Genomic DNA, 20,062 nt, shown 5'->3' on the forward strand with positions numbered 1-20,062 from the left:
TGCAAATGTGAAATCAGGGCTGGCTTGATGGGATCTTTAGGATGTTAACTGAAAGATGGGCACATACATGCGTTAACTTCTATTTCCAATAAACCTGTTCTGTTAAAACATAAATCAGAATTACACACTAGTGGTACCCTAGCCAAACACTTTCGTTTTGAGGAATGTCTACATCTGAGATGCTGTGGGTCATTCGTATACTTGTGTAGAAGCACTTAATAACTAAGTTAGAGAAGAGATGAACCATGCAGGAACAGATGTGATTTTGAAGAATAGAAGCTTGTCTAGCAGGAAAAAGGGTCTGTGATTTCTTCTTGCTACTAGGAGGTTTATTAGCTGCTTTGTAATGGCTGTTCACTTACTGAACTGTAAGCACTAAGTTTTCGTAAGTGAACAACATAAGCGCTCATAAATTTTTTGAAAGTAACATTGGAAGAGCAATAGAAGATATTCCTCTTCTGCATAACTTGTGGCTGATGCTTCTGGATAACTGCTCTAGGAATGTAAAGGTATTTACCTGCTGTTAGTGTTCTGCTTGACTTATCCTCCCAGAAGAAGGTCACAAACAGCAGCTTGTTTATGGCACTTGCCTTTGCCAAGAGGACGTATCCTTCTCATGCAAAATCACCAAGTCATATTAAGGGAGGAAGGGACTACATTGTGGTTTATTTTGCAGATTTATTAGGTAATCTACTACATGAGCTAATTCAAATGTACTTTAAGAATAGCATTTATTCGGTGTAGCTACAGTATTCTGAGATACTGCATTTGTGTGAAGGAGGAATGGAAATATGCTTTTTTGATTACTTAGAATCTGTACTGTGGTACAGCAGGAATATGAGGAAATATATTCCATCTGTGGTTAAGGAGCTGTCCTTCCTTATAACTCAATCCTGCTGCTATTTGTCTGTTGTGTCCTCTCGGTTCAGAACAAATTGTCACACATAGCAAGATGATGATTTTATACCAACTTGTGATTTTTGCTGTTACTATGATTTATTTTTTTTGATGGTTCTTATGAAAGCCAGCTTTTAATGTGTTAGTAATTCTTATGGGACAGCTGTAAAAATTCTTTCTTTGAAGCTATCCTAATGCTATCTGCGCAGAGGAGGTGCTCAAATATATGTAGTTACCAGGCAAAGAAACGACGTCAATGCAATAGGCAGCATATCTTTTATTAAGGCATAACCACAATATCCGAGTTATGAATGTTCCCAGTCATTATTTGCAATTACTGCATTTGTTCTAAGAGATGCTAGCATGAAAAAAAAACAACTGATTGGGTTTTGTGATTAATGGTTTTAAGGTTTGAATTCAATTAAAGACAAAAAGTTGGGGTTCTCATTGCATTACCTCATGCTAGAGACATGCAACTTTGAGAATGAAATACTTATGTGATATGTGTCTCTCCAATAGTTGTAGTATTTCATTTTCATTTAAATGTTCAAAGTATGAATTTTTAATCAGCAGACTAATTAAAAATAGTAACAAAAACTTTTTAAATTAAGAAAAATACTTTGATCTTAAATATTTTGAAGGATTAGAATCTCAAAATGTACGAGTTACTTGGACTGATAAATGTGAAATATGCTTTGTGTATTAAACCCATATTTTCTAAAGCATGAGAAAATTCACACACAGATATTATAAAAGGTGTGTTAAAAAAAGAAAAGAAGAAAAGCATGAATCTCCAAATTGTAACCCATCCGATTTTGTTAGAGATCCTGGAATAAGCACCAATGTAATGTCTGCCTGGTCTGTCTTGTTCATCATCCCAGTGTGAAAAATTTAAAAAACACTACTGATTTTGTGATAATTATTTTTGGATATGAAGGCTGAGATGAACCACATCAGTGGTTGTGATACACCTTAATTTAGTCACACCACAGTATTTTTATACCTGTCTTAGGCAGAAAACTTATATCGTCATTGTGAATTCCAATGTCTCTTGTGAGTTATCTGCTTTCCTATGTCTCTGCGTCATTCAAATATTTAGAGGTGTTTGTTCAACAGAAAGAAAAACTCCAGCTTCATAACTTACGGTAGCAATTAGCCAAGGACTGGTGCTCTTGGGAGACAGATAACAGTACATGGAAATTTTGCTCACACAGGAATAATACTAGTAGTAGCATTAGCCTTTTTTTTTAAGGCAAAAATTATGTAAGTCTTTGTTCATAAACAGAGCCAATTAATTTTATATATATAAAAAATACACATATGATATAAGTATATGTAGTATATATAGCATAGATTTATTTTTAATAAAATATATTTTCAAATCCCTAGTACAGTCCAAGTGAGTTAAGATAAAGCATGATAGCTGATAGAGGTAAAGCCAAGATTCCAATGAGTCAACCTCAGAAAGTTAATTTGAGGTGGAGATGTTTGTATCTGCAGCAAGGAATAATAAAAAATTCCAATAAAGCTTTGATTCATTATCCTGTATGAGCACTAAATGTAATAATTTCTGTTAGCTTTATTAGTTATTTAAATATGAGGATGTTACTTCAGTCATTCTGTCTACTAAAAGTAAGGGCTGCGTTCCAATTTTGTATATATATGTGTATTCTTTTTTTAAATTATAGACTAAACACAGTGTTCCTATAAATCAAAGAGAGATTTGGTTGTTCGTGACTGACTCCACATTGCAAAATGTGGCTCATATCACTCCAAAAGTTGTCGCTGTGTCAGTCACTGCATCGTGTGTCCTCAGCACGGAAATCACGGAAGCCCTTAGCGTTGCCTCGCGACTCGTCTTCTTCAAGGATGCACTGTGGGGGAATGGTAAGATTTACGCCTGGTTTTGAAGCGGTTGGAATCCAACTGGAATAGCATCCTAATCTCTGATACTGCAAACATGACCTAGAGGGACAGAGACTTTGATTCTCAGTTGACGATAAGACATTGCAAGTTTGGGGAGAAATTTGAAAGGGGTTGTCATTAGAACTTTCCCGTAAGTTTTCTGTTTTACATTTATCACTTGATCTCCAAAGTGAAGGAGAAATTCAGTGATCTTGTTCTATGTCCATCAGTTCTTCTGTCAGTCTTCCCTGATGGCTGTGTCAATCAAATTTGCTAGCAGACAGAAAACTCAAAGGCTTGCAGTTGGACTAGATGGTCATTGTAGGTCCCTTCCAACTGAAACAGTCTACTTTATTAAGAAACTTGGTTTCATTTGTTTTGATATTCTTGCAGAAACTTGCTTTATTGAATTTACTACCTCTAAAAGGAGTAAAAGAGTGAATCTAGAGACTTGCGTGTCCCTAGACACAGAATTTTTACAAACTCTTCTATACCACCTTAAGTGAGATTTCACCACCATACAGATCATGTAAGGATGGTAGGTAACTTTACTTCCATTTTTAGTTGCTCCTTTTTGAGGTCCAGGTATGGTTCTCTATGGTGCCTGTATGTGTAGTTCACATCTCCCACCTTCAGTCACTTCCAAAATGTTAGTGGACTGGAAACACCTACGTGTGTAAATGGCGGTGTGTCCTGAAGCAAAAATCTCTGCTTTGGAGAGAAAAACATTGCATACACCTACTCTTTGTAATGTTGAAACAAAGACCACCTGAAGGGGTGCCCCAGCTTATTACCAGGGAAGATATTTGCGGGGAGCACGGTGCATTGCAGTGAGAGTGAAATCGGACTCTCTTCTGTCATGTTTGAGTTTTTCAAACATCTTTTTTTCCCTGGGAGTCAGAAAGCGTAACGAGAGCATGATGCATGTGTCACTGAAAGCAAAATATTTTGTCATTGAGAAAACCTGATGGAGTCTATCCATCTGTTTAGTAGGTGGCAGAGATGGTTGTCTTTATTGGCCATGACAATTAACGTGGTCACCTTTTTCCTTGTTACTGTACTGAGTTGAAATGTCTTTGTTGGCAGGTAGGATTATTTGTGTTGAACGTACTGTTCTCTTATTACAAAAGCGTCTTTTGTGCTCGGCTGCCGGTGCTGACCTCAGTGAGCTGACTGGCCCTGTCAGACTCGATGAGCTGGATTCTACAACACAGGCCAACTCCATCTGTGCTGTAAGAGGTTTGTATGGCCTTTCCTGAAATGAATGCAGTTAATTATTTGTGCTCACTTTAATCTTTTCGGTCTTCGTATTGATTTCTTGCACAAACAGCGTGGAGGGATAAAAAAGCACAGAGTTGCTGGAGGTCATTGGAACATTTAAGTTTTTTATACTTCTTTGTGGGCTCTGTTTGCCTTTTGCTGGCCAAGCTCTGCACCCACTCACTCATACCCTAGAATAAATGTTTGATGCACCTTCACCATCTTCTTTCAGGACCCTTCTGTTCACACCAGCCTTGTTGATGTTGGCAACAGTAAGGTATACCAATATTTTTAGGCAGATGGGTGAGATATACTAGCCTGATCCTAAATGGTAGGGGTTAGTGTCTGATTTCCATGGAGCTTTGCTGCAGTGGGGCAATTTAATATTTCACCATAATCATCTAGCATAACTTGGCCAATATTTGCTCACCAGCCACTTTGGATCATTGCTTTGTCTAATATTTCAGTCCTACCACTAACCATGCAGAAACATTTCTTAAAAGTATTTTCTAATATTTCCTAATCATGCAGAAACCTTTCCTACTGTGTATTTTCTAATGCTTTGTCCAGTCAGCTTCTTAAACCTCCCAGTTGTACAGTACCTATAGGGAAAAGTCCTTAAAAGCCCAATAACTCTTGTCCTTTCTTAATTTAACCCTTATGACTCCAGGAGCCCTTGTAGAAAATTCTTGATACTGTTTACACCTTCAAGTGTTCACTGGAGCATTTGAAATGAGCTTTAAAATAATTGCAAATAATGGTTACAAATTAATCCTTCTAGCTGTAACTTGATGCACTGAAAAGACAGTTTGAAACCACTCAAAGCTGTTACTAAACATACCTTCTCTTATGGTATAGCCACAAGTTAGCAAAGCCTCTGTGATTAATAAATGAGCACCTTCCAGTGATGAACTCTAACACTGCATAATGTAAAATGAGCACAACTGGAGGCATTTCACTCAAAGCCTTGTTTGTTACGTACATCGCGCATCAGTATTGTGAGTTACTTGAAAGATGTTTCTCTCACTGGGAGTGAAATACTTTTTGGCTTCTTTTTTTAATAGTTAATGCTAAGAATTATCACTTATCCAGTCGTAATTTTATAACTAAGTATGAGAAGTGCCTGTCTTCTTTTGTCCCATTGAAAGTGTACCGAGTAGGATAAAGCGAACATTTCTCTGTCCTTTCTTTTTCCAGTAGAGCAAAGAAAATACACCTTCGTGATCTCTTGGGTAAACAAGTACTTACTTTACACACATCAAGGTGTCACGCATTCCTTGTTCTGTATTACAGATGGAAGAAGCACAAAAGGAGAAATTAATCCTACAACTTGTCTTGCTTTATCTGAAATGTGTCCAGGGTATCTGTTAACAGTGTGTTCCCACACGTTTGTACTGATGTAGAATATAAAGTGTCTGCTTTGTACCTATGCTAATGCTATACAGAGATGGTAGCTCTCACTTTTATGTGTAACTAAAATTGTTTAATAGCATTTAAGATATATATCCAGTGTTTTGGAATTCAGTTAGCTATTGCCTGCATCTTTGTACTGAAGAAGTAAAATTAATAGCATTAACCCTACTTTGTTGGTGGGAGCACATGTATTTGATGGAGTAACCCATGAAGGAAAATTTATCATCTCTAAAATACCCTTACTGTCTCTGTCTCTTAACTCAGAGAGTTGTTAGTCTGTCTTTCAATGGGAAGCAGTATTAGTTGCCACGTTCATTCTTTTTCTTTGTGCCCTCCTTTCACTTCCTGTACTTTTGGTCACCTACATGTGCTGTATGTGGGTCTCCTCTCACCTCACACTTAAAGAGGCTGCAAAGGCTTTATTCTACCCCTTCCTGAAGTAGTACTTCCTCCTGCTCCTTCGCAGTCATGGCTGCTCCTCCTGGCTCTCAGGGATTCAGCAGGCTCAACCTTCCCTAGAAAAACTTATTTTTAACCAGTGGAAAATGCAGGTGGTCACTTGAGTCCCCATCCTCAGATAGGGCACTTGGTCACAGCGTCAGAGCCTCCAGGAATGCTGGGACTGAGGAGGGGCTCAGGCCATGCTGCCTGACAGATTTTAGGTAGATCGGTCATTTTTTGGAAGGTGTATAAATAGGATAAGTTAGATTGGAAAGAACCTCTGAAGTTCCTCCAGTCCAGATTCCAGCTCAAGGTGGACCCTGAGCAACCTCGTACAACTCTATAGCTGCCTCAAGCTTTGGGCAGGAGTTTGGACTGGAGGAACTTCAGAGGTTCCTTCCCCATCAAAAATGACAAAGTTACAGTCCAAGCAGATGCACTGAGTTTGTCAGAAATCCTTGTTTCAGGGAGGTCCAGTCATATCAGCTCTGGGATGGAGAGTGTTGCTCTTCCACAGATGAGTGAAAACCTGTGAGTGCTTTCTACTGGAAAGTTTATTCTTCTTTTAAAGATGAGTCTGTGGTTCCCACCTGTGATCTCAGGATTAATGGATTTATTTTCATATGACTATGCATTGCAAAGTAATTTCTTACCTCTTTTTGCTGTATAGTAGCAGTCAGGATAACTTAAATGTTGGCAGTTAATACTGCACAGAACTTTTTCCTTTTAACCATGCTTATGAGCAAATTCTAGTTAGTCCATACCGCATATGTTATGTGGGAATATTACTTGATTAATGATATTTGCTTAGTATATGACTCACCACTAATGATTGAATTTTGACACTGGATATTTTCGTATTTAAGCTCTTACTCAGGGGTGGGGTTTTTTTCAGTTTCCTTCTTAACAGTGTGAATAAAATGGGGTCAGTCAGTTTACCTAGGTTTATCTTTTTTGATTGAACTTTTCCCCTTCCTGTCCATTAATCAGGGTAACTGAAAAAAAAAATCTACACATACATTTTTTGAATGTTTCAGATGTGTTGCTTTTAATCCTCAGCCCTTCTTTGCATTCATCACCAGAGACCTGTTTTTCCAGGTGTTGTCCTATTATCAGTTTCTCCTTAATGGTATCAGCCACAACCCATAAAAATAGACTAGAGGTAAAAATTGATTTGAGCTAGGTGTGTTTCCGTTTAAAAGAAGAATCTCAGGGAAATATCCAAAAGGTTTGTGAACGTCAGGCAAAATCTAGAGCCTTGACAAAGATGTGCAGCAGTTCAGCAGCTTAAACCTGAGAAATCACTTTGCATGCAGAATGCACATGACTGTCACTGGATGTTTAAACTTGTTGCTGCTATGAGTTGTCATCACTTCAGTCATGTCTGGTGGTTTTCTCAATGGAACTCTACGTTGTCATCAAAATATACCTCTCCACTAGACATAATCTCATCAGTATGATCCTGATTCCTTTCCTTCAAATGTACTTGAATTATTTGTGCACTGGTATCCTGCAGCTGCAATATGGCACACAACTGAGCGAAAGTTAAAAGGCTTAGAAATAGATCTCTTGGAAAAGGGTCTTTTGTTTTGGTTTTAAGTGATTTTTTAATGAACAAGGAAATATTCAGCAAACTAATTGGTAGCTTTTATTTTCCATGACCAAGAATCATAGAATCACAGAATACTTTAGGTTGGAAGGGACTTTTAAGATCATTGAGTCCAACCGTTAAACTAGCATTGCCAAGTCTACCACTAAACCATGTCCCTAAGAACCTCATATATACATCTTTTTTTAAACACCTCCAGGGATGGTGACTCCACCACTTCCCTGGGCAGCCTGTTCCAATGCCTGACAACCCTTTCTGGGAAGAAATTTTTCCTAATATCCAATCTGGACCTTACCTGGGGCAACTTGAGGCCATTTCCTCTTGTCCTATCACTTGTCACTTGGGAGAAGAGACCAACCCCCTCCATGCTACAACCTCCTTTCAGGTAGTTGTAGACAGTGATAAGGTCTCCCCTCAGCCTCCTTTTCTCCAGGCTGAACAGCCCCAGTTCCCTCAGCTGCTCCTCATCAGACTTGTGCTCCAGACCCCTCACCAGCTTTGTTGCTCTTCTTTGCACTCTCTCCATCACCTCAATATCTTTTCTGGAGTGAGGGGCCCAAAACTGAACACAGGATTCAAGGTGGAGCCTCAACAGTACTGAGTACAGTGGGACAATCACTGCCATAGTCCTGCTGGCCACACCATTTCTGATACAAGCCAGGATGCTCTTGGCCTTTTTGGCCACCTGGGCACACTGCTGGCTCATCTTCAGCCGGCTGTCAATCAACACCCCCAGACCCTTTTCCCCCAGGCAGCTTTCGAGCCACTCTTCCCCAAGCCTGTAGTGCTGCCTGGGGCTGTTGTGAGCCAAGTGGAGGACCCAGCACTTGGCCTTGTTAAACCTCATACAATTGGCCTCAGCCCATCAATCCAGCCGGTCCAGATGACTCTGAATGGCCTTCCTGCTCTCCAGCAGATCAGCACTCCCACCCAACTTGGTGTTGTCTATAAACCTACCGAGGGTGCACTCAATGCCCTTGTCCAGATCATTGATAAAGAGATTAAATAGAACTGGCCCCAGTGCTGAGCCCTGGGGAACACCACTCGTGACCAACCGCCAACTGGATTTGACTCTGCTCACCGTTCACTCCATTCACAGAGAAACATGCCCATGCTGTGGCAGAAAGCATCCTACCTTGTAGTGGCAAGTACTGATGGAAACTCCTAGTTTATCACAAAAACTGAAGAATCAGGATTATGCTTGTAACAGTGCAAGGGGTTACATACACAGAATTGCTTATTTTGTCAGTGAAATCCATATTGTTCATCATACACATAGAAATTGGGTCATAAAAGTTGTATCCAAGAAGTACCTTTCTTGATCTTCAGACTTGGTGTCCTTTGAATTCCCCAAGAAAATCATGGTTATGTGTAGCTCCCTACTTCCTGTCAGTCCTTACCCCAGGAGAACCAGGAATGTGAGGAATTAACAGATCTGGTCTTACAGACCAGTCAATGCAAATGCTTCCTAGGCTCCAAGGGGTTGTTTTCTTGAGTGTGGTATGAAACTGTGAGATTTGTGCTCAATAGGAGCTGGAATCTTTAATCTTTACTTCTGTTGTACCAGCGAGGGTTTCTTTCAGTATAATTTGATTCTTACAGGTGATTCACTTTGAACACTTCAGAATACTTAGATGTATTTCCTCCATAAATAATGCTCATAATTTCAGCAAATTATTACCATAAAACATAATACACTCTTTACTGGCTTTTCATAAAACTTTGAATATATTTTTTCTTGCCAAAACTATCAAGGCCTTTTGTATTAGTCCAGAGTATCTTTGGCATTTCCTTCTTAGTCTGTGAGCCAGATCCAATCTCTGTTAAATCAGTATAAATGAAGAATAACTCCTTTGTTAATAGAATTTAACCTGCATTGTTGTTTTTGAAAGGGACTGGGTCTTCTCATTCATTTGTGTTTCTTAAATATTGATATCAAGCTATCTGACCTGATGATTTTTATAGCTATTTATTGCCATGAAAACATCAGTGGACAGACCAGAAAGAAAACAAACAAATAAAAATCAGAAAATGAACAAAAGCCACACCAAAAGAATTGAACCTGTTAGGAAAAGTTAATTATCAATTATCTGCCTTCTGGTATTTTTAGAATGTTATACACTCTGCCTTACTGTCATCCCTTGTCAGAGGGATGAAGGAGAAAGGGAGTGAGATTTTTGGAAGAGCTGATGCTCACTCCAGCAAATCTTAAGCTGAGAGTCAGAAAGGATCAGGCCTGCTGTGAAGCCGGGAGTGACTGTGTTTGCCAGTTTACTGTGAGTATCTTGAAGGAATCTCATCTTCTGCAGGTACTGTTGTTGGGGTTAATGAGAGCACTGCTTTCTCCTGGCCGACATGCGACAGATGTGGCAATGGAAAGTTGGAGCTGTGTCCCCAGATCAGGTGAGAGTCAGCGTGCTCTGGAGCACTCCAGGTGTTCTGCAGATGTAACCAGAACAGCAAGAGGTGATGCAATGATTCCTGCAGGCACGGGCTGCACTTTGTTCCTTCCTAAAACTAAGACGTAGTATTTTTATTGCTGATAAACTGATAAAACCTGCAAGGTTAGATTAATGTATTAAGAGAGATACAAGTAGATAGGAAGTTGTTTGAATTTGCAGTTATCTCTTTTTTTTCAAATTAATCTTAAAGTATTGTGTATAAAGATTTTATAGCCCACTGCATTATAATATTAGTTTTAATAAACACACGCATAAATCACAGATCTGATTTTAAGCTCCTTTAGAAGTAGGTTCTTGTGTTTGTCTGTCTTACCTTGTTACACTGTGTACCACCAATTCACCTCATTTTCATACTGAACTGTGATCTTTGCTGTAATTTATGTAAGTGTGGAAGAGTGGTGTTTCAGACCTATAGGATTTATAACTTTTTTAAAAAGGATGTTGAATAATTCTGGGGGCACAACTGTCCTGAATGTGAAGACTGAGGCTATAGGATCTGTTACCACCTGAAAAGCTAAACCTACATCACATTGGCACGTTCTTGAAAGCCTCCCCTTTGGCTGCTTAGCCATTGCGATCTGGCAGAGGCTGAGATACGTGATGGGACAAAAGAGGAGAAGACAGTAAAAAGAAGGAAAAGGGGGTTCTTTCTACAGGAAAGGCTTACAATAAGCGCAAGTAGAAGTTGGGTGGGTTTGATCCCGTTGAAATAGATAACATTTTCCTAAATATTATAAGCTTTACCACTTACATTTTGTTATGTATAGCCTCCAGGGCAAAAAGGCAGAAAATAAAATTAAAAAAAAATATTCTCCTGTATTTTACTATCAAGCAAAAAAATGAGGATGTGAGTATATGTTCACATAATAGTGTAATTCAATTAAAAAAAATCTCTACTCTGAAAGACGCTTTTGCTTCATTTGGAGAACAATGTAGCATCAATATTTGTTCAAGGCGTTATTCCAACAAGAACTTATAGCTGAGCTTAATTTTATGCCTATGACTTAAGTGTGTGCTGAAAATGTTGAATGTTTGCTGAACGAGGGCCTAAATCAATCTTACTCGAGCCAAATCTATACTATAAATTTTCTTTTGCCATAACTTTTAGAAGGTTGTAAGTGTAATATTTGCTTAAGTGGGATGACTATAAATAGAAACCTTTCCCCATGTTGCCAAAACTTTATAAAAGGAAGAAGAGCTTAGGTCCTCTAAGAGAGTTACTTAGCTCTACCAACAGAAGAGCTCTACTTGCTGTTATCAACTGAACCTCTGCCAGGGCTTTTGTACTAAAAGTCTACCTACAAAGTATTTTAGAAAATAAGCTAGCTGGTCTTTTTCTGTGTTTTAGTTTATGACTGATAGCTTTCCCATTTCTCTCTTGTTTTTCCATCATTATTTATGTTTCAGAGGATTGCTGTATTGCAACCAGTGCTCTGAGGTTGTCGTTTCACCAGTTTTGAAAATGCAGCTGGAAGTCTTCTTGAGTTGTCCCTCCCGATCTCAAAGTACAGTAAAAGTAAAGGTATGGCATGAAGTGAACTTCTGTCTCTTGAGTGTAGTGAGGCTAGGTATGTGGACATGTAGGTACTCTAAGGCACACTTTTATAAACAGCTCTGTCAGAAGAAAAACTAAAATATGTACTAGTATCCCATAATTTAATTGGATACTAAACTTGTGTTTCATTGGACTGAGAACCCAGTTCCCAGATCTTACTCAAATAATACAGTCATTGAGTTCACCGTGAGGTTTGCAAACTGTTTTACGGTCCAGCTGAAGGGCTTTGTTGGGTTGGGCCTTGGGAAACCTCAGTCTCCACAGCCTAGAAGGAACATGTATTTTTAGATTCCCATTCTGAACATCTTTTGTGTCACGTCTCCTCTGCTTTCTTAGCCAGAGAAGCAAAATCAGTCTATATTAAAATGATAAATCTTTGTTCAACATGACTGTTTTCATCTGTGAACAGAAGGTCTTTGCACACATGAAACTTTTGTCATGAACAAAATCTGTTAATGTTGTCATTCCAGCTGTTACAGAGGTCCATCTCTTCTCTCCTGATGTCTGCCGCTAATGAAGATGGGGTAGGTACAATTAATGTTGACGAAAGAAAGCTCAATTACATAATCTACTGTAGAGGCAGAGTACAGGAGACGGGAATCAGGTGGGAAGATACACAAATCGTAAAAATGAAAGGGATTCCTGGAGGTCAATGTCTGACCTGCCACTCACACCGGGCTATTGCCACTGTGTAGGTGGGTCAGCTGTGACTTCGGCTGGCAGGGTCTTGAGAACCACCCAGGATGGAGATCCTGCCTTTCCAGGCAGCTTGTTTCAGAACTGGTAGGAGATTTCACTAGAAATAATGATTTTTTTCTTGTGTCCGGTCTGGGATTTGGGTGGGCTGGTCCCTTTGGCAATCTCACCTTCCACCAGCTGGTGCCCCACTATAAGCATGGGCTGACACCCTCCTTTTTAGAAGAGGGATGCCATGAATGGGATGTGCAGACAGCTCTACCTCAGCTGCAGCTCTGCAGAGCTTTCTGCAGACACCTCTGTGCACAGACATTCAGAGCTGCAATGGGCAGCACTGAGTTCTACTCCATTTACTGACTGGGGATCTAAAGACAGCAAAAATACAGTCTAAGCCTCTTTTTTGGGCTGGTCTGCTAAACCATGTAAACCACAATTACTTTCTAATAGCACAACTATGAAACTACTAGCAAGTGGTAATAGTAGAGAAATTTGCAAAACACATAGAATCATAGAAAAGTATAGGTTGGAAGGGACCTTCAAAAGCCATCTAGTCCAACCCCCTGCAATGAGCAGGGACATCTTCAACTAGATCAGGTTGCCCAGAGCCCCATCCAGCCTGGCCTGGAATGTCTCCAGGGATGGGGCATCTACCACCTCTCTGGGCAACCTGGGCCAGTGTTTCACCACCCTCACTGTAAAAAATTTCTTCCTTATGTCTAGTCTGAATCTCCCCTCTTCTAGTTTAAAACCATCACCCCTTGTCCTATCGCAACAGTCCCTGCTAAAAAGTCTGTCCCCATCTTTCTTACAGGCCCCTTATAAGTATCAAAAGCCCACAATAAAGTTCCCCAGCACCTCCTCTTCATGCACAATAATACTTTGTATGAATGAAACACACGTAAAGCCATGAGGATCCATGGGCTAAAGTACAGTTTATGTGCTCACAAAGTAGTTATTCCTTTAATCTGAGATATCAGAAGAACCTTGACGTTTGGCACAGTGACCCAGATTTATCGCAGGGGAGGGAGGCAGCCGGGTAGGTGCCTGGCTGGCATTGGCTGCCGGATGGAGCGGCACCTTCAGAGGGTGATTAAATCCAATTAGAATCCCGAGATCCCCCCCCACTCCATTGCACGTGGAAGGGAGCAAAGGTCAGCTCGTCGTCTTGTTTAGTCATCCCAGTTAAATATCTTCACTTAGGTGACACGTATTGGGGTCATTTTGCTCTCCCTGTCTTATATAGTCGTCTAGCATTTTGCTGTTACGTGCTCTGTGGTTTTGATGGGATTTATGAATAATATTTAAAGTGGAACATTGCTCTGAAATGGTAAATTATTTTTCTTATGCTGGAGGGTGTGTATTTCATTTAAGCAAAGAGATACAAGAACTTACCAAAATATGTTTGCTCTTTTAATAAGAGTTAAGTCTTGCTAAGTTTCACAGGATGTGTCTGGTTTGGTTACAGACTGACAAAACGTAGTTCTTTTTTGAGTTATTAGAATTCAAACAACCTCTTTTTCTTGTTTCATTTTTTATAATGCCAGTATTTAGAATTCTAGCAAGTTAGAAACATTTTTTTCCCCCTAGCTCAAATGCAGAGATAACTTTTTTCCTTTTTTCCTTCAATAAGAGTTTTCCGTCTCTGAACTGCTGCATTTTAAAAATCAGCACATCTCAAGAAAGATTAATCACAAGAAATAATACCACTTTGAGGTGGCATTTTTTAGCAAGTGCTGCTGGAGTTTCTAAGGGAGTGGCTTTGTAATCACTTCTTTTGGCAGGGAGGTCAGTTTTAGCTGGCACTGCCCTGGCCACTTGTTCCTTACCTTGTGACAACCCTTCTGTGACACCAACATAGCTGTTTGTGCAGCTGCGTGGTGAATTGGACTGCGGAACTGGTCTGGGGTAAAAATAATATAGGAAAAAAAAAAACAGAAAAAACAGAAAAAGGTTGTTTATACCTTGAATCAGGCAATAGATGTGGGTATCATACACATACCTTTACAAATGCTTAACCCGGGAGAGCAGGGACATGGTCAGAGACTGGTCCCTCTGAGGAGAGAAATGGGTATAAAGCTGCCACCTGAGACTGCCCGAGGCCCCCCTGGGCCAGGTATCAGCCATCGGTGTTATCAGTTCTTCTGGTAACGTGCTCTCTCGTCTTAGAGAAATCACCCCAGCCTCGCATCCCTCTCCTCCATGCAAAACGCAGGCTCTACGGATTCGCTCAGGCACAACTCATGTGCGTAAACTGCCAGCTGGCTCATTAAACAGAGGGACTGTACAGGTGCCAGTGATCATAAGCGATTCATGATACAACACAAAATTAAAAGGGGGGGATTAAAAAAGAGTTACAAAATACTTTTTCGTTTAGTGGATCTATTAGCTGAGGTAATCGAGATAAGGTTATGTATATACACATTGCTAGCACATGTGAATTCCTACGAGTGTCTGAAAGCTAGATGAAGGGAGCACATGTAGGTAATGCTTCAGCAAAATTGAGTTCAGAGTCACAATAGCGTTTTTTTTGTTGTTTTATCTTTTTTTTCTTTTTTAAACAGCCCATTTTTAAAAGCCTGGTAGGGAAGCAGCACTTTAAGCAGGAGTGAGATCTAATTATTGAAAATCCTATGCGTTCGTGCTTTCCATCGGTTCTGATGCACCTTTATTTTTTGAGTCCTTAAAAAAAATATTGTCTGTTGGAAGAGGACCTTACACCCTGCATCTTCCAAGCAGAAAGCTGCTTAGAACAGAATGTCCAGGACTGTTTGTTTTAATCAACATGCTTTTATCACTGCAGAGTTATGAGGTGCAGAGCGTGCTGGGAAAGGAGGTGGAGTTATTGAACTGCTACGTCCACTCCGTCACCAGCCACCCCAACTGTGTTGCACTGGAGGAAATCGTTCTTCTGGAAGCGGCAGACGGACACTCGGCTGAACTCTAGTCAGCTACTACAGTATCTGTGGACTTTGTAATGTGGTTATCTGTTAACTAGTGCCACAGATAATGTGTCATGCAAGTGTGATAAGTATTAAGATAGTTTTTGACAACCGTGATTTACAAAGCACCTTGTGCTAATGCTGAAAAAAAAATCTATTAAAATCCTATCAACTTTCTGAACTCTTCTTTTTTGGATCTGTTCAGAATTTAAGAATCCAGTTCTTTGGCATGTTTGCTGTTCATGTATGTAAAACATCTTGTTCTGGAGTTTTGAATGGTTGTAAATTTTTTTACAATATTGTATTTATTATGTTTAGATGGAAAACTGCTGTTTTTGAAATCAATACCTCACCATAGGGAGTGAACATTGGTCTAAGCTGAGTTTTATCAGCGAATTCTAGCTGCACCAGCAGCCGCAAAACACCGCGTTGTGTGCGAATTCCAAGTTGTAACATTTGTTATCACCTTGCAATAAATGTTGTAAAGATGGAGATTTTAACAAAGCTTATATTTTGAAGTGTCAAGCGTATGTAAAGTTAATGTTTTACAGCTGATTGGTCTCTAAGCATAGAAGTGCTGTGTTATCTGTAGCTTCCCAGAGAGGGGGGGTTTAATTATACAGTTTCTGTTATGGGTAACAAGTAAACTGATGTGTAACTATCCTGACCCTGATTGTACAGGGACATGGATTACAAATCAGATAAATAATATCAAAAATCTTCCTATCTGTGCCTAGTTTAAGATTCAAGAATTAATATAGGAGTTCAGTCAGAGGCTGGATTTTTTCCCCTTTCCTGATATTAAAAAACCCCTTAGAGGTCAGAAGAGGAGGAATGGATGGTTTTGCACAGGGCCTGGAATGCATCAGAACAGGAACAGCAAACTTGGTGCTACCAAAATCATTCCTGCAGCTGAGGCTGACAGCGCATTACATCACGATTACTACAGTGATGACCCAGCTTTTGAATCTCCCTTTTTTTTCCCCTCCTCCAAGCATTTTAGTCTCTTACCTTCCTCCCTGTAAGGAAGAAGAGGACATCGGCCCATTCCTGTGCACAGGCCCTTTTAAACCAGTTTCCTCTCTCCTGGAAAGCATGCGCTGTTGGAGATGCTTGTCCTATCATGAAGACATTTTTCTATCGGTGCCCAACAGATGCTGTCACCTTTGTGCTTGCTCTGTTGAAATTCAGACAAGTAGCCTAACCTTTCGTAATATATTCACTCAGCCAAAGACTGGCATTGTTTCCTGCTTCACTTTCACTGGCAGTGATCAGTGAAAGTGGCCTGCTCATGATAGCCTGCAGAGAACTGAAGTGCGTGTGGGCAACAGCATCTCCTTGGGGACTACAGCCGGGTCAGACTTAGGAGCATGTTAGTGCAGGGGCAACTTTGCATTCTCTGGAGTGAAAAACCTGCTTGGAAGGGTTTTTTTAACAGGAATTTGAAGTAACGGCGTTCTTGTGTTATACTTATTTTTTTTTTTTTTAAATAGTTTTCTGGAAGTCCTGGCCAAGGAGGAGCCCCTCTTGCTGTGCAACTTCTGCTCAGCCCCAGCAGCAGCCAGTGCATGGGCAGCTGCTGACTCTGTGTCCCACCACAGCCAAGCAGCCCCAGGTGGAAGGTGACTTGGGAACCACCGCCTACAAGAGTCCCAGGTGGTCTCACCGCTGCATCGGCTGCCTTAGAAAAAAACCCAAACCACTGTGCACCTCACCCCCACTTGTCCTCACCTCCCCGTGTCCCCCCCTGCCTTCCCCAGCGTGGCGCGTTGGCAGCAGCTCCTGGGAAGCCAAACTTTGTCCCTGCCGCCACCCCACTGCTTGCAAGACACAGAGCAAAGGAGAGCAGGGTTGATTTAAAATGCTTTTCTTTTTTATTCTTAGAAATGCTGTAAAAATTGATATAAAAGGTCGAGCATGCTCAGTCTTTACTGTCTAAAATACATGGGGTTTTGAATCATTTTAACAGATGTACCATAGCTGCATCGGTACGAGTAAAATGTAGAAAAGACGAAAACTACCATTACAAAAATAATTTAAGGGGAGAGAAGAAAAAAAAAAGATATTTAGCTTTTTTAGCTTTTTTCCTTTTTTTTTTTTTTTTTTTTTTTTTTGCAAGTTTCGTGGTGAAAGACCCAGGCGTCGCCCCACGTCGCTACAACATTCAGAAGGCGGCCGCCGGCCGGCGGGTCCCACCGCGGCTTCGCGCCTTTTGCCCGGCCCGGGGCGCCGCGGCACGGCCCGGCACGGCACGGCCAAGGCTCGGCAGGGCTCGGCACGGCCCGGCAAGGCCCCCTGAGGTATTTATCCACGTTTCTCGCGGAGTCCGTCTCTCCGTCCCGCTCCCCCCTGGTTACCGGCAGTCGGTGCCCGAGCCGGGCTGCAGGAAGGAGGCGCTGGGCAGCTGCTTGAAAAAGTGCCGGAGGCTGGTCAAGTCCCGGGTGAGCTGCTCGATCTTCTTGTGCAGCTTCTCGTTCTCGGCCGAGAGCTCCAGCAGCTTCTGCTGCATCTCCTGGTTGCGCCGTTTCGCCTTGTCGCGGCTCTTGCGCACGGCGATGTTGTTGCGCTCCCGGCGCTGCCGGTACTCGGGGCTAAACCTGTCCACGCACTTCTTGCCGCCGCGCTCCTTCCCGCCGGCGGCCGGCGGCGGCGGGACGCCCTGCGCCGACCCGGAGACGGCGGCCCCGGCGGCGGTGGGGCCCGGGGAGCGGGTGCTGCAGCTGGAGGGGGAGCTGCTGCCCGGCGGCTCGGGGGAGGTGGGCGGCGTGGGCTGCCCGCTCAGGTTCATGATGGTCTGGGCGCAGGTGGCGATCTGCGAAGGCAGCAGCGAGGAGGAGATGTCGCTGTCGCTCCAGTCCGGCTCCTGCTTCAGGGCGCCGCGGGAGGAGGAGGAGGAAGAGGAGGAGGAGGAGGAGGAAGAGGAGGAGGCGGTGCGGGGCTCGGCGCCCAGCAGGGTGGTCATGGCAGCGCCGAGGTCCTTGGCGGGGTCGCGGCCGGCGCCGCCGCCCGGCGGCAGGTACTCGCCGTAGTCCCCGCCCCGCTCGGGCTTGTGGTTGCTGTTGAAGAGGTCGGCGAAGAGCTCGTCGTTGCACAGCTCCAGGTTGGGCACGGCCGACATGGAGTCAATGTAGGAGCTGAAGTCGATGGCGCTCTCGTCCTCGTACATGGCCGGGGCGGCGGCGCTCAGCTCCGCCAGGTTGGTGCCGCTGCCCCCCAGGCCGCCCCCCGCCTCCTCGCCGCTCATCCCGCAGCCGCCGCGGCCCCCCGGCTTGCAGGCGGGACCCAGCCCGCCGCCACTGCCCACCTTGGCGTCGTAGAAATTGGCGGGCTCCAAGCACCAGTTCTTATAACATGCCGGGGAGTCCAGGCTGTAGAGAGCGGCTGCGCTCATGGGCGAGCGGGACGCGGCGCCGCACGGCCGCGGCGCGGGGGCTCGGGGCCGCGGGCACCAAACGCCGCTCCGCGAAGATCGCAGCTCCAGCCTCCGCCACGGGCAGGTGGGGAGCGGGGCTGCTGCTGCTGCTGCCGGTCCTGCTGCTGCTGGTGATACTGGTGCTCCTGCTGCCGTCCCACCGTCGCCTCCCCGAGGGGTCGATGCGGGTTCGGGTCACGCCGTATGGGGCGATATGAAGCGGGGATGGGACAAGGCGTCTCTGGACCTGGGAGCGAAACGCCCGCTCGGTCCCTTCTTATACGGCGCCGGCCCCGCCTCCTGCCCCAATGACGGGGGAGCGACTGTTGCCGGCACCCCCGGGGACCCGGGGGCGGGAGCGGGTGGGGTGCGCGGCCGCGGAGGCTGGGCTCCCGCCGCGGAGAGCTGCCGCCTCCCGGTGGAGGGTGGCCGCGGGCGGGGGTGGCGCCCCCGGGGGGACGGCACGGTGCGGGGAGGGGGCAGACTCCTGTGCCCGCCGAGGGCCGCCCCGACGCCGCTACCGGCCCCCCATTCCCTCTGCAAGAACGTTTATTTTCCCTCTTCCTGGCTTATTTCCACGTGGGCCATCGGAAAAGCTGTCGGAAAAGTCTCATTTTAAACCCCTACCACGCTGCATTCCCTCCCCCCGCAGCTTCCCTTGGGTGAGCGATACGGGAAAGATGCTGCCTGCCCCACGCGTGTCTCTCTGTATCTCCTTAGCGCCCTCCCGAGGCTCCGCTCCTGCCGCTGGAGCACGGGCAGCTGCACCCGGGAGGGCTGTAAATCCCCCCGCAGTGACGGCGCGTCTGCTTGGGCTGCTTCTTGCAGGACGTTCCGGTGGGAAATGGGTCTCCGAGGCATCTTTAGCTGCTTGGCGCTGTCTGGGTGAAGTTAAGCCTCTTTTAAAAACTTGCAGTAATTATGCACATTCCCTCCCTCCCCCCTTGTATCCAATAAACTACTACTATTAAATTGGCAACTATCAGAGAAATTAAAATATTTTCATTTCAAATATGCAAAATCCTACTTTTTCCAGTTACATAAAGCAGTTTAGAAAACAAAACAAAACAAACAAAACAAAACAAAACAAAAAACAACAAAACAAAACAAAACTGGCTTAAACCCCCAAGTGCTCCATAGGCCAAATTACAAAAGAAATACCAAAAAAAAAACTTTTAAAAAGTCTATTTTAAGGTGTTCTGTTGTTTTTTTTTTTTTTTTCCAGAAGACCCAGCTAGATTTATGACCACTCACTAGGATTAGCCCAGCCACTGACTTTTCAGCCCAGCACTCAGATGACACTTCTGGCTCGAAGCTGTGCCCTGCGGAGCGCTGTGCTGCTCGGAGGTGGCTTTCTGGGGACGGTGGGTACGTGCCAGTCATGCTGGGCCTGCCGCCTCGCTCTGGGCAGGGCTCCATCTGCCGCTACCGCAGCTGTTGCAGTAACGCAGCGTTTTATCGAAGGGGTGTGTA

At 43.6% G+C, this 20,062-nt stretch overlaps 2 protein-coding genes across 4 annotated transcripts in view; one reads left to right on the forward strand and one right to left on the reverse strand.

Annotated features, from left to right (window-relative positions):
* Positions 1–15,681, forward strand: part of SPIDR (scaffold protein involved in DNA repair) — a 212,735-nt gene extending 197,054 nt beyond the window's left edge. For all 3 annotated transcript variants that reach the window (XM_013368108.3, XM_021292034.2, XM_021292035.2), the window contains 6 exons: positions 2,586–2,784; positions 3,889–4,041; positions 9,835–9,928; positions 11,395–11,509; positions 12,013–12,066; positions 15,039–15,681. In XM_013368108.3, the coding sequence (XP_013223562.2) occupies positions 2,586–2,784; positions 3,889–4,041; positions 9,835–9,928; positions 11,395–11,509; positions 12,013–12,066; positions 15,039–15,182 (759 nt within the window). In that variant the 3' untranslated portion in view covers positions 15,183–15,681. The remainder of the gene's footprint in view (positions 1–2,585; positions 2,785–3,888; positions 4,042–9,834; positions 9,929–11,394; positions 11,510–12,012; positions 12,067–15,038) is intronic.
* A 1,347-nt stretch (positions 15,682–17,028) lies between these two features.
* Positions 17,029–19,418, reverse strand: CEBPD (CCAAT enhancer binding protein delta). The gene has a single exon (XM_065053493.1). It carries the CDS (start codon positions 18,566–18,568, stop codon positions 17,531–17,533), a length of 1,038 nt encoding a protein of 345 aa, XP_064909565.1. The 5' UTR covers positions 18,569–19,418; the 3' UTR covers positions 17,029–17,530.
* Positions 19,419–20,062: the final 644 nt, after the last annotated feature.

This window comes from Columba livia, chromosome 2, assembly GCF_036013475.1.
Source record: "Columba livia isolate bColLiv1 breed racing homer chromosome 2, bColLiv1.pat.W.v2, whole genome shotgun sequence".
In the NCBI taxonomy this organism is placed as follows: domain Eukaryota; kingdom Metazoa; phylum Chordata; class Aves; order Columbiformes; family Columbidae; genus Columba; species Columba livia.

What these genes read in the sequence shown, in the direction of transcription:
- CEBPD (XM_065053493.1), bottom strand. Translation starts at nt 18,568, where the DNA reads ATGAGCGCAGCCGCTCTCTACAGCCTGGACTCCCCGGCATGTTATAAG.